At 42.0% G+C, this 14,560-nt stretch overlaps 1 protein-coding gene across 4 annotated transcripts in view; it reads left to right on the forward strand.

Annotated features, from left to right (window-relative positions):
• The window catches only part of KCNJ6 (potassium inwardly rectifying channel subfamily J member 6), a 167,253-nt gene that overhangs the window by 118,008 nt on the left and 34,685 nt on the right, over positions 1-14,560 (forward strand). For 3 of the 4 annotated variants that reach the window (XM_012570140.5, XM_002189762.7, XM_072935833.1), the window contains one exon: positions 8,382-9,302. In XM_012570140.5, coding sequence (XP_012425594.1) covers positions 8,382-9,302 — 921 coding nt within the window. The remainder of the gene's footprint in view (positions 1-8,381; positions 9,303-14,560) is intronic. The other variant, XR_012058324.1, reaches the window with a different exon arrangement.

Raw genomic sequence — 14,560 nt, forward strand, 5'->3', positions numbered from 1 at the left:
TTTCTCCAGTCTTTTCAACTCCTTCTTTAACTTTGTGCAACAGTAACAGCAGCAAGCAAACCAATATACTTGGGCAATGTCTGTGTCCTGGGGGCAGCCAGATTGGCTGGAAACTGAGTGAGGAAAAGAATATAATTTCAGGAGGGAAGTTTCTGGCATTTTTTCATTCTTCTTAAGAATTGGAGGGCAGAAGGAATCAAATATCTCTACTCCAAAGTCATTCTGTTCCCTGCAGTCTGTATTTTTTTGGGAAAAAAAAATAGGAATTGAGAGCTCTTCTTAGCTCAGACTACTTGCCTTTACCAGTGGGATTTGAGCTGCTCTCCCAAAATTTTGCTGCCCAAGGAAGCTGCAAAATTGGTATCAAAGGGCAGTCAGGAGTGGGTGAATATTGGCTTTGCATTGTAGCAAACCCACAGCTGACTCAGTGCCAGGGCTTTCCCCAGCCAGTGACCATCCTGACCCAGGGAAAGGTTGTTCAGTGCAAACAAAGTTTTACAGAGCAAAAGTGAACACTCTCAAAGTCATCTGATATCCTCTAACCTGAAACTGGTCAGATCAACATCTTTATCAAGGTCTTTATCAACATCTAAACTCTTCTGCCCCTTTTGGTAGGAAAGTGCTAGAAGCTCTTGGCTTTGGTCCTCAGCCTTAGACCATTGCATAAGTTACTGGTTTCACTCGACTGCTTCAGCATCTTGATTGAATCAATCCCTTCCTTTCTGACCAAAAATATTCCTCTCCATCATTCCTCTGCCTTTTATTTATGAGAGTTCATTGATCAAAGCAAAGGAGCTGTCAGAGTGTGTTGGCGTAGTCAAGGTGGTTCCAGCAGCTGCCCAAGGAGCTCTGTGAATACTCAGGCACAAGGCTGCCTCAAGGTTGTTCAACAATGCAGGAAAATATTGAATTTGGCTATGCCAAGGACAAATATTCAAGTGAAAACACCCTGACTTCAGGGGGAAAGGGGGGGAAAGGACAGGAACAGTGTTGGGATAGAAAACAGCAAGGAGAGAGGGGCGTGAAAATTGGTGACAACAACTCCTTCTGAGAGGGTGCATTTCTCTCCTCTCTGGTGACCTAACTGGACACACAGACTTTGACAAGCTGCCTGCCTTGATTTCCAAACTTTTCCCATGCTGGAACATGCCTCACCACCAAGCTGATTCCATCTACAATGATAAATAAAAGCAGGAATTGTTCTGCAGCCTTGAAACCAAACAGTACAAGCTGTCCAAGGCATACTGAGACCACCTGGTCCTGAGTCTTGTGGAGACTTTCTCTTGGTTTTAAGACATAATTAGTTTATTAACAGTGAAATTTCTTTGCCATTTCCAATTATCTGGAGCAAGGTGAGGTCTGTGTTGCAGGCCAGGAGTTTATGTTGCTTTAAGCAGGGGTGAGATGAGAGCTTAAGGAGGTATCTGAGAGAGCAACAGTGAAGCTGTGTTGGCAGATAAGACTGAAAAAAGCCAAATTTGATTCAATCTCATCCATGCTGCTGAATGGGAGCACATCCTGTCTTCCTAGCCACTCCCAGGTGTTTTCTTGGAGCACTAATTGGGCCAAAGCCAAAACAATCAGTTTGCTAAATTAGCATTGCATTCACTACTGGACAGGGCAGCAGCCAAACTCCTATTTATACTTCCAGAAACAACCAGGAGAACTTCCCAGATATCAGAGATATTACATAGTGAAGAATTAATGAGTCAGAATTATCTGTGTAAAATGTTTGGGCTGGAATTTTCTACACAAAATAGCTCAGCTGATCAGCTCAGTTTTGTTCCCAGAGTTTTCGGTTGGGAAAATTGTGATGGGAAAAAAATCTCAATAATCTCTTCCCACAAAGGTTGGGTATACTCCTTTCCCATGTAATCAGTAAAGAGAATACGTGGAGAAACCAGGATTTAACCAGCCCTCATGTAATTTCTCTGGAAGGCTGAGCTCAGGTGCAAAAAAGAAGCTGCAGAGAAGATGAAGCCCTACTCTTCTCACAGGTGCTCTCTGTAGAAGCTGGTTCTGTGTTGAGCAGCACATTGAAACCTTTAGAGGTTCCTTACAACCCAGAATATTCACGGATTTAAGCAGATTTTTAATTAATTTATTTATTATTTCTGGCAGTTAAAGCATATAAACACAGATTAAAATTGATAATTATAAGGTCAATATAGGTCTTTAATGCTTTCTCCTTTTCTTTCTCTCCCATGGAGAAGAAAAGCTGAGTTTTCAGGAGATTTTTGAAGAAATTTGGCATTCAGACACCTGATAGCAACTGGCAGAAATAATTGGGGTAGAGTAAGTGGAAAAAGAAGTCTCAGGGATCATGTTAGACAAGGACACCTTGCAGCAAGTCGGGGGACACATCTGACCCAGAGGCAGCAGAAGGCAAACGTGTGGTCAGGATTTGCAGCCCTGGACACAGAAATACCTGCTCTGAAGTTTGAGCTCAAGTTTTTCTGGGAGCTAAAAACCTAGTAAAAAAACCAATCTGACAGGAAACCTCTTCTTACTCCAGAAATCTGTGTTCAGTGCCAGGCATTTGCTCTAGAGATGGCTCTGAATAAACGCTGACTCCAAGAGCTCAGACTTCAGGTAGCAAAGAAGCTTCATAATCCAATTTGAGACCCACAGCCTTGTGAAAGGCTGAAGATGTTGATAATCAAGTGTCTCTACACATCTTTGCAGGTTCACAGCCTTCTTAAAACCAGGTGCAGACTTCTTACACTGCCCCACAAATGTTACCCAGCCAAGTCTGTTTGGCTTCCCCGTGATTCAAATGAAGATAAATTTAGCAAAGCAGATGTAAAAACAGCATTCTGGAGCCTTCAGTGGTAAATTCTGCAATGAAGTTGGTTAGAATCCAAGACAAAAACTACAAGGTCAAATGACTACCAAAAATGGAGTCGTGTGTTTTTAAATTTGAGTTATCAGATTCATTTTTTCACCCTCCACAATAAAAGGGCCAAGAATCAGGAATGAATGGAAATGTTTGTACTGCAGAGACACAAAGTGTTACTCAGACTGATTTCTTGCAGCTGTACAGGCTTAAAAGAAATGAAAATAGTAGAACATTATTTTTATCAAGTTGGATTAGAAGGCAGTGATGAAGCAGGTAATGTGAAAAAAACATCATCCTTACAGTCTCTTTTCTAATCACAAATATATCTCATTTCATGTCTTTTTTAGTGAAAGCTGCTGCTGAAATAAATCTCAGTCACACGCATGCTCCGTCTGAAATTAGATTTATGATTCCATGGGTGCAAAGAAGCAATTTGGGTCTTGAAGAGATTTGCCAAGTCAGTGTTTATTGAGCACTCCCGCGTTCCAAAGGGAGGCCTAGCAATGCTTCCAGCTGAGTGAACAGACAATCTTGCATTGATTTAACAGCACAGGACCAGATCCTAATTCCTTTCTTTTCCAGGGAAAAGGATCTGTGCTCTGTGATAATGACTGCTTACAGTTGTTAGCTGATCATAAAAGACTCCACTTTTTTTTCTCTAAACAAGACTCTTTCTCCTCACATCTTGTGGTGCTTTGCAGTGTGGATTATCTGGGCTCATCCCACAGACAAATCTCCCTCTATTCCAAGAATTCCTCTGTTCCTGTGTCCTCTGTGCTCATCACAAATAAGATTTTGCAGAGCTCTGAAACAAAAGCCATCCAGAGATGAGGCAAAGCATTCCAAAATCCCTCCTTCCCTTCTCTGACTTCTTCCATTGCAATCAAGAAGACAAACAGAACAATGCAGATTTAGGATGTTGAAGGCTGCAAGAAATTCCTTGTGCTGTGCAAAGCCCAACAACCCCACAGGGAGCCCAGACAGCCACCAGGTCCTGCCAGATATTCCACACATGGATGCAGTGCCAGGGAGGTTGGGGACCACAGTAAATGAGAGGTAAAACACTCGAGACTTCCTAAAAGCCAAATTTGGACCTTAGAGATGCAAACACCTGCTTCACTTAAAAATGGCCCTCATCCCACCAGGAAAAGGGGGAATGCAGACAGGAATCACAGTGTCTGCTCAACACATTTCTCTGCATGCAGTGAAGCCCATGAGAGCAATTTTTAGATGGTAAATGATTTTGGAAATTAGGACATTTTCAATGAATTTGCACACAAAATGTTCACAACTGTGTTACAAAAGTTAAAATCACTAAATCCCAGTGAAATGTCCACAGAACTTTCCAGGTCAGCTTCTGTTACAGAAAGGTCAGTTATGATTTGCAATATTCTCTGTTGAAACTCCTCATTATTTTGCAAATCATACACAACCAAAATAATCCTACAGTACTTAATTTGGACAAGCAGGCTTTTCATATCCTTTCTTTTGCTTTGTGTTTGCACAGCACCACAACGAGTTCTCTGCAGCATTACCAAAATACTCCCAAAATCACATTGCTGATGATAGAATGGTTGCTTAAGGGTCATATTGATGTATTACATTCCCAGCCTCAAAGGAAGAGAGCGTGTTTTGTCCTGTTTTCTTGTTGACTCTGGTTCCATGTTGTTCTACAGGCTCTAAATAAAAGGATGTGCTTGGAAAATCAGGACTGTGCCTTTCCAGTGCTGCTTTGGAGTAGACAAGAACATGACAACAACATTTGCTGCAGTTTTACTAGAAAATAAAATGTTCTGAGTGCTAGCACACAACCCCCTGCAAGGTGAAATTTCTGGAAAAGCCCCTGGTATGATTTGCACCAGTGCAGAACTGAGCACACACAATTCCTGGCTCCATTTCAGGACACAGATTATTCCTGTTTGGCAGATTGTATGACACTAACCTGCCTGCAAAACAATTGGAGTTCAATAATCCAAGTGTGGCTGCACCACTCTTTACCCTCCACGCTAAATAATAAGTCTGGGCACACTTAATTAGCTAATTTGGCTACAGTCAGGACACAAGTGAAGTATTCAGGGACTTGTTTAGGAGAACTCCTTGTCATTTGCTGGGAAATTAAACAAATCACTGAAATCTCATATGTCTTGTAGGCTTTGCCTCAGAGAGTAACCAAAGCAGATAATTATAACAAAATCCTCTAAATTGGCCTGAATTGGCTCGTTACCTGGCTGTTGTGCTCAAACAAACATAATGTTCACTGGGGGAGGAGGAAGAGTTCAGAAATACCTTTTTTTTTTCTTTTTTTTTTTTTTTTTTTTTGCAGTTCAGATTAATAATATGTATATATTTTTGTCAGGAAGAAAAGCAGAGAGAGCAAAAATAGCTCTCAAGTGAGGCTGCTGCTACTCACTCCCCTGTTCCTGGATCCATGACAGCCATTATGTAACCAAAAGGAAAATTAGATTAAATAAACAGCAGAAGTTAATTGGGTTGATATCAAGTAAAAATATAATTAGTCAAAGTATTTTGTGGCAAAGGCACTGACAGTATGTGGCTGTTCCTCAGCCTCAGTGGTGAACAGGGATCCTGCCATGTGTTTAAAACTTATTCATCAGGCATTTCCATGGAAACACACAGATGCATAACCTTTGGATCACTTATTTCGGGAATTGCTGCTCCCAAGGTTCTCTCTGGAGTGAAAACTCAGTCCAGGAGAGAGTAAGAAACTGTGCTTCTGATCCAGAAACCTCTCCACAAAGGAATTCATTCATAGCAGGATTGGGTGAGGGAAAGAAGGAAAGGGCATCTTGGAAAAAAGAAAAAAAGACAAAAAACTTGACCTTAATTTTTTCCTCTCAGAGACTGAGAATTTGGAAATGACAGCACTGGGAAGAGCCTGGAGAGTTTAGAAATGGCCAGATGCCCTCAGGAAGATTGAAATGTCTTCAAGAGTGTCAAATAAATGCTGTAATGAGAGAGACCTTGGTTAAACCCTGGGTTTGTTGTCCAAAGCTGCCCCCTTACAAAGCCTGAACCAGCTCCACTACAATTTCTCCAGATGAAGAAAAGCCCTCCCATGCTGGAATTGTCACAAGCTTATCCCACTTACTGTGACAGCAGCTCCCTGCTCCCACAAAACCCATGTACTCTTGACAAAATGTGGCCCTTCTCTCATGCTGTGAAGCCAGGTCAGGCTGTTTGTGATGCACAAAATTCACAAAGAGCGTTTGGAAAGCATCAGTAAAAAATTTCTGTCTGAATAAAAGGTGCTTCACTGCTCAAAGGAGCTCCATAGGAAATAAGCACTGTATGGAAAGCAGGAGTGGTGTGGTGGGAGGGCAGCCCTGGGATGTCCCTTCACATTCCTCCTGCTGCCAGGAATAAAATCAGCACCTGGGTCCCCTCCCAGGATAATTTCTGTTAAGGGATGCTCAGGCAGGGAGGTTTGGGACATGATTCCCTTTAACAGCAGGGCCAGGAGTAAGGAACATTCTCTAAACCAACAGGATTCTCCCACTCCTGGTCTCTGTGTCCATGCCAGGCTCTGATGGGGAGGGGAAAGCAAATTATTCATAATGCCTGAAAGATAATGAACCCCATTATATCAGCATTAGTAGTTTAACATAAAGCCTCAAAAGCCAGAGCCTTCAGAGGTTGTTCATAATTATTTGAGGATTCTGTTGCTGCAGTGATGTGATAGCTCCTGTGGACTGGAATTTCCTTAGGCACAACGGAGAGCTGAGCAGAAAATGTGAAGCCTTAACTTCAGATTTTCTGGCTTTGGCTTAAGTCTGCCTCACAAAGACCCTGCAACGCCTTTGGATTGTGTTTTGTCATGCATTCCCCAGCATCAGGGATAATGCAAGCAGGCACACTGTCACTGACTGGGGCAGCTCATTCAGAACCCAGGGCCCTGTCACACAGCTCCCAGCAGCCCTGATAAGGCTCTCCTGAGACACACAGCAAACTGAAAAGGTGACAGGATGGGGTGCATGGCCTTAAAACATGGAATTGCTCTCAGATTCTGTGCTACTCTAGGACTTTGAGACTTTCTTTGAAAGAGGAGCAGGCCAGGAGGAGAGACAACCGGGCTACAGTCCTTTTTTCCCCCTGAATATCTCAATAAAACTCTTCAAGGGGCTGTGATCTTTCTCTACAGGGATGAACCTGCACATCTTGAAAAAGCTGCAGCTGCTGTGAGACTCCACACGTTTCTAGGAGTGAAAGAGACTTTTAGAGCCACACTAACCCTCTGAGAGCAGCCCCTGGTGCAACACTCCGTAAAGAATGGTACAAAATCACAGCAGTGCTGCTTTTTAGATGGGATATAGGGAAGAAATCCTTCCCTGTGAGAGCAATGAGACCCTGGCACAAGGCACCCAGAGAAGCTGTGGCTGCCCCATTCCTGGAAGTGTTCAAGTCCAGGCTGGACAGATTTTGGAGCAACCTGGGATAGTGGAAGGTGTCCCTGACCATAGCATGAGGTGAAGACTGGGTGATTTTAAGGTTCCCTCCCACCCAAACCATTCTGAAATTCTGTATTCAGAGTCAAGCACCTGGGCAGACCCACCAGAACACTTTTCTCTTTACAGTCCAGCAGAAGAATTACAGCAGCTAGCCAGAAGGGAAGGAGTTAGGAATTCAAGAGCTGAAATTCCTGCAGGAAGAAGCCCCAGAAAACAGAAGGATTTCAGTTGAAAACAACAATTACCCCAGACCTCACCATGTGCTCCATGCAAAACACATTCGATTAAAGCACTCTCCTCCTCAGTACACTCTTTTTTTCCCTGGCACACAGCCATAATAAAGCTATTTATCTCTAAAGGCTGGGAAACTAAAAGAAAAGCCCAGATCATTAGAGGACAAGGTACACTTGAATTAAAGGCCACAGGCACAGAGAATTCAAATGAAATCTGAAGTACCATAGGTTTTACGTTGCTGGGAGAAGGACACACAATTCCTTGTCTCATTATCAGCAAGACATTGATTTTCTGTGGAAGTGTGCTTGAATTGCTCTTGATAGATATTACAACTTCCCTTCCACAAGAGGAGAATTGGTTCTTTCTAAAAACTGTTGGCTTTTTCAAAAAAAAAAAAACCCTCCTTGTACTTATTCAATACTTTCCCCACAGCAATGCAATTGATGAAAAAATAGCTCAGCAATAGCTCATTTTCTCTGCTCAGCCCCAAGTGAATCCATTCCCTCATTTATATCTTTTATCTCCGTAAGATCTTTCTTGGTACATAAAAAATTTCATTCATTAAACTGCAAAGGGGCGAGGGGGGAAGGAATATCTGCTTAAACCCATCTTGTGGAATTTACATATGGGTGTGGATAGGATGGCCTGATAAGAAACAAGAGTTTGCTTTCATTTTATTTCTGCAGAGCAGTAAAATGAGGGTGCTTGGCATCTGATTTTTGTGTTAGCAAAGGATCAGGATGATAATTTTGTTGATTAACACGGGAAAAGGTTGTGTATTGACTTAGAGCAATAAAAAGAGGGATAATGACTCTTCCATGCTTTTTTGTTTTCCATGGCAGCCAACGTCCTGGAAGAAGACTCAATGGAGCAGGACATCGAGAGCCCTGTCACAATCCATCAACCAAAGTTGCCCAAACAAGCAAGAGAGGATCTGCCAAAAAACATCAGCAAAGAATGTGCCAAGAGGAAAATCCAGAGGTACGTTCGGAAAGATGGGAAATGCAACGTCCACCACGGGAATGTCAGAGAGACTTACCGGTACTTGACTGACATCTTCACCACCCTGGTGGATCTCAAGTGGAGGTTCAACCTGCTGATCTTTGTCATGGTTTACACGGTGACCTGGCTCTTCTTCGGCATGATCTGGTGGCTCATTGCCTACATGCGAGGGGACATGGATCACATAGGGGACAGCACGTGGACCCCCTGCGTCAGCAACCTCAATGGGTTTGTCTCAGCCTTTTTATTCTCAATCGAGACCGAAACCACCATTGGGTACGGTTACCGGGTCATCACGGACAAGTGTCCCGAGGGAATTATCCTGCTTTTAGTGCAGTCTGTCCTAGGTTCTATCGTCAACGCCTTCATGGTTGGCTGCATGTTTGTGAAAATATCCCAACCCAAGAAGAGGGCAGAAACCTTGGTTTTTTCTACAAACGCAGTCATTTCCATGCGGGATGGAAAGCTGTGTCTGATGTTCCGAGTAGGAGACCTTAGGAATTCACACATTGTAGAGGCATCAATACGAGCCAAGTTGATCAAATCCAAACAGACAAAGGAGGGGGAATTTATACCACTCAACCAGACAGATATCAACGTAGGTTATTACACAGGGGATGATCGTCTCTTTTTGGTTTCACCACTGATCATCAGCCATGAGATTAACCAGCAGAGTCCTTTCTGGGAGATTTCCAAAGCCCAGTTGCCCAAAGAGGAGCTAGAAATTGTTGTAATCCTAGAAGGAATGGTGGAGGCAACAGGTAACATTTCTTATACTTTGTATGAGGTAAATGCTTTAATTTGAGCAAGGAAAATCAGTGGTTTTGCTTCGTTTTAAAGGAATCACTTCCACAGTCGTTACATTTGAAAAAGGCGTCCGTTCTCTGGTGAGCTCCAAAATTAAAAGCATGCCCAGTTTAATTGTTTGTTCCATCTTGCCTAACGGAATTAGTGTTCTTTCTGCTCTGTTTGGAAAATGGGATAGCATCTCTCATTTTCTAAATTTTTCACAGCATGTCACCCAGTTATTTGTCGTTCTATTGCAGGAGCAGCTCAACCACAGGGATCTTGTGGGATAAAATTGCTTAGGGAAAAACAAACAAACAAAAAAAATCTGTGCAAAACTGTGTTTGTGATTAACACGGGAGCACCATGGTCCTGCTGCTTCCAATCACCCCTGGGTATCTGCAGAACAATTGCCAGCCCTGTGGCATTCCAAGGCTGCATCCAGTAGGAAGTGATGATGTGTTCAGTTCTCTCTTTTTATTTTGGTTTTTGGTGGGTTTTTTTTGCCTGCTCATTTTCCTTGGTTTTTGTTTTCACTTGTAACATGGGGCTTGTTCCACTCTAGCTCACAAAAGGTCTGAGCTGATTTGATGTTTCACTGGGGCCCCCACAGAAGTGCACAGAACAGTGGAAGCTGGGATGTACAAACAAGGAATGTTGTGTCACCGGAGTCTTGTGGAGATGCTGGGCGGTTGTTACCTGCAATTATGCAGCAGAACAGCAGAAATCGCTTGGTGCAGAGGGGGAAAAGTGTTTGAAATCCACAGCAAATGCACCACTAAAATAATGTTGCTTTTTTTGTATTAAAGCCAGAATTATAGGAGGGTACTTTTATCTGTGTTTTGGAAGCTGGAGGTGTTTTTTTTCCTGTTAATAACAGCATCAGTGCCTGAAATGAGTAAATATAATCAACACATGGGAATGGCTATTATAAAATGAAGATTTGATGTGCTTGGGGAGGAGAAAACACTGATTATAGAAATATAAAAATGAGATTTGCCATTTTTCCCCATGACTACAGCAAAATCCAGGAAAGTTTAAGCACGTGGATTCCACAGCTCTGACAGAGGCACAACCTTTCCAACCCTGACTCATGTTTTGCAACTGGAGCCAGGAAATAAAGAGCAGTCTCTTACTAGATCATGTGTGTGTGTTTCACACATCTATTATGTGGTGTCAGAAGAAAACTGCATTTGTCACCATATAATAAACGTGTGAGACAAAAATGGAGCAGGGAAAAAAATTTAAAAAAAAAATCCAAACCAAAAATCTGAAAGGAACTTGGCAGAGAATTTGAAGTGGTAAATGCGAGGCTTCCAAATTTTCCAGGAAGTAGGTGGTACTGAAGAGAAATCAAGATGAAATGTTTAGTGCTCCTGATCTGTGCAGTAGGCACGGGGATTTCAAACATCTGCATCACCTTCGGGTGAGACAATGAGGAAATTGCTGTTTGTTCCCTGAAACCATCCTGAGATCTCGGAATTGCAGCTGAAGGAACTCGACATCCCAAGGGGGTGGAGGATATTTTCAGGTTTGCTGAACACCGTGTTTTCCAGACAGGTGATTGGCAAGTAGTGGCAGGATGACAAAATGTCTCACCAAAACCACCTACAAGATCAAGAGACAGAATATTCCTGCAGTGCAGCAAAGGTAGATTTGTTGGTTTAGAGTCTCATCTCTCTCAATTTGTGACACCCCTTTCTCTCACCTCATTTTCATCCTGCACACCCCAGGGCTCTCTGGGGTGTTCTTTGCTGCTCTGGCCTGGCCACCCCTCCCACTCAGCCATCACTGCAGCACAAAGCCCTCAGACTGCTTGGGCTGGCAAAGTTTGAGATAAAATCAAATTTGTCATTATCTCAAACCTTTCCAGTCCATATCAAGAGAGAAACTGAATGCAGTGATTTGGAAACCCATGGAAGATATCCAGGATTAAAGAGTTTTCCCTGCCCTGGGTGGGTCCATTTCCCATTTTAGACTGTTCTGTTTGGGTGGAGTCTCCTGCTGAGTGAGATATGAGCAGAGGGCATCAAATAATGTCAGAATTACCAGCACAATTTCTAAAACATGTTTGTGCAGAAGTAGCTTCATGTGCTGTGCTTTGATCTCATGCATTGAGTTATTTTTGTTGAAGGTACAATCCGGCCAACCTTCTACCAACACTAGGAATTTTCACTCTTTTAATTTTTTACAAATAATTACACATTGCATCCTGGCAAATGCTGAAAGCCAATTTAGGCAGTGAAATATTCACCTTTCTTTCTTCCACCTGATGCTGAGTGAGAGCAGGGAAAGAAGCTGCTCACAGCAGCAAAGCCCAACCCTGCATTCGTGCCAGCAGAGTTACGGAATCCAAAATTACAAAAGCTGAAGCCAGGAAAATGTGATGTCACCTACAGCAGTGTCCTCATTTAATGTCATTGCTGAGGGATCCAAACCAGACTGAGGTCATCAGATTGTGTCATCCATCAGAAAAGCCACTCCCAAATTTCACCAGGGGAAACGATCCTTTATCTGTTTTCAGAGCTTCCCCACTCAGATAGAGCTTCAAGGAGAAATAAAATGTGAAATTATAAGGGTAAACCTTTGCTAATATTGTTATTAATTATTGATTCTGCTTAAATTTGACTCAACAGGCAAATACATTTATATTACTTTCCATCCTGAGTGCTCCAAAATCATATTTATCTGTTGTATGAAGCACAATTTTTATGGATTGTCATGGGAATTCTGCGTTGTGTGTTAGGACAGGAAATTAAGAATAATGTATTTTATTAAATGACAGTAAAGTAATGAACCAAATTAAAATTCAGCAGAAAGTTCAATTCAAGGACCCCTTAATTCCCCATGGAAGCATTACCATAACTTCCTGAGATGCAAAAAGAAATGGATGTGTTTTTCTAAGGGACATAACAAAGTATTATCCCAGAGACAATCCCTACACCTTGGTTATTCCCATTTTTCTACCATGAAAATCACTTTGAGGGCAGAATCCTCAGCAAGGCATTTTCCAAAAACATTAAGTTAATCTGACTCCTTCATCCAGAACCATCAAACACTCAAAATAAGGCTGGTTTTTACAAATATTGGTTATAGATTCTTTCAATATGCATTTGTCTTGATTTATTATAACAACATTCAAAAATATCTCATTGGATTTGAAGGATAAACTTTTGCAAAGATCTATCTCTGTGCTTTTCCTGATGGTGGTGCACATCTCTCCAGTGTCCAAAAACATCAATTTTGGGACAACAAAAGCACATTAGGCTGCCGTGGAACCACTGAGGAGCCTTGAGGAATGGGAGGAAAAAAATCCAACCAAACTTCACTGCAGCTGGAGGACACATCTGGTATTTCCACATTTTGCAGCCCCCATTTCCCAGAGTTTTAAATGTAAAATAATCTACAGTTAGTAATATTTTATGATAATTGAATCCTATCCATAGGCTTCAAATTTTAAGCCTTTTTCACTAGTTGAAATATATTTCTAAGGGAAGTCTTATCATCGTAAGCCAAATAGGTGTTTAAAAAATTTAAGCAAGACTTGCAAATGTATAATTCTGATAAGGAAATAGACCCATAAGAAGAAAAGGAAAGCCTTTTAAATTTAGAAGGTGGAGTGGGAAGGTCAGGTAGGAAGAGAAACAGAAAGAAATAAACTCAAAGAGAAAAAAAAAAAAAAAAGGCAGGGGGAAATGGTGAGAAAGAGGAAAATTCTGAACAAGACTTGTGAAGTTGCATCTGGCCAGTGGAATGCACTTGGTGACACTCTGGCAATCCCCTCTGCCTAAAAATAAACATTTGAGCATTGAACAGTTCCAAGGAAAGAAACTGATCTGCACATTTGCAGCTGTTAAAAAACAAAAACAAGCGACAAAGCCAGACAGAGAACTTCAGGTTCAGAGGGATAATTTTACAAATAAACTCAGAATAGGGTGCATTTATAATTCCGACAAAGGGCAGCTTTGAGAGCAGCATCTGCAGGAGGTTTTCCAGCTACAGAAACAACCACATTTGTCAGCTGTGGAAAACATGTGTGCAAAGCAATAAAAGGTTCACTTGGATGTTTATTTATACAGCAAGCAGTGTTATCAACCAGACAAATATTGTATAAAGCTGGTCCTCTCTTCACTACAGCCCCTTTGACTGACTGGTTTATGGTGGCTTTGATTTCTCTGGATTGCCATGTTTACCCCTTATTCTTGCCCAGTCCTAGCAAATATCTCCCTCTGATTTAAGCAGTTCCGTCCCTTCAAAACCTCTCAGCAGAATTTGTTCTCTCTCCAAATAAACATTGCTGAGGTTAGAATTTCTCACTTGAATTTTCTACTGCTCTTCAAGGAAGAAATATTTATCCTCTCCAACTGCTTCGTAAGGGGATGCAGGTGACAGGAAGGAAAACACCAGGATTTCTCCCACCTGAGTGTTTCTGCAAGACAAAGAACAAAAGTGGGGTCTATTGTGTTCCAGGATGAAATGCAGTTTAAGCAGGGTCAGGAACAAGTGGCTTCTGCTCCAAACTGGATCATCTTCATTCCAGAAATGATCAGAGCACAGGGGCTCTCCAGTCTGCAGCTTCCCTTTCTATTTTAAGAGTTTTAGCATCTCCTGCTGCTGGGTGCTAGACTTGGACATGGTTTAACTTCTCACACATCCCCACTTCCCTGGAGCTGCCAGCAATTCCTTTCACTTCCATCCCATTTTGGTTTTACTGATTCTAACAAAACATTTCATTGTTATTTATTCTAACACAGAAAATGACAGGCATTAGCAGGAGGGGATTTCTAAATGCCAGCAGGGAAAGGAATTCCTATCTCACTGGGATGTTTCCTTCAGGGAGATTTCTCTGCAGGTGGAAAAGATGAGTTTCATTGCTGAAGAGGACTGTAAGACTTAAAGGAGGCAATTACAATTTCACAATAGTCAAAACTAGGAGGAATAGCAAGAAATCAGGGAGCAGCATTTGTGGGAAATAAAAAGGAGATGCTGATCAGGTGCATTTCAACTAAAATGTTGCTGTATCTCACTTTCAGGGAAAAGGGATTATACATTGGTTTAACAGCTCTATTCTCTGGGTAGTGCTGTACTTTACAAACCTGTTATGAATGTTTGAGAATGGCTTTTTCTCCATCTCTCACACCTTTCTCACCAATTAATTCCTCAGATCTTCACAACTCCAGCTGCTCCCTCACCCCTAAGTGTTCAAATTTAATATTCAGATTCAAGCAGTAGC

This window comes from Taeniopygia guttata, chromosome 1 (genome assembly GCF_048771995.1).
Source record: "Taeniopygia guttata chromosome 1, bTaeGut7.mat, whole genome shotgun sequence".
Classification (NCBI taxonomy): domain Eukaryota; kingdom Metazoa; phylum Chordata; class Aves; order Passeriformes; family Estrildidae; genus Taeniopygia; species Taeniopygia guttata.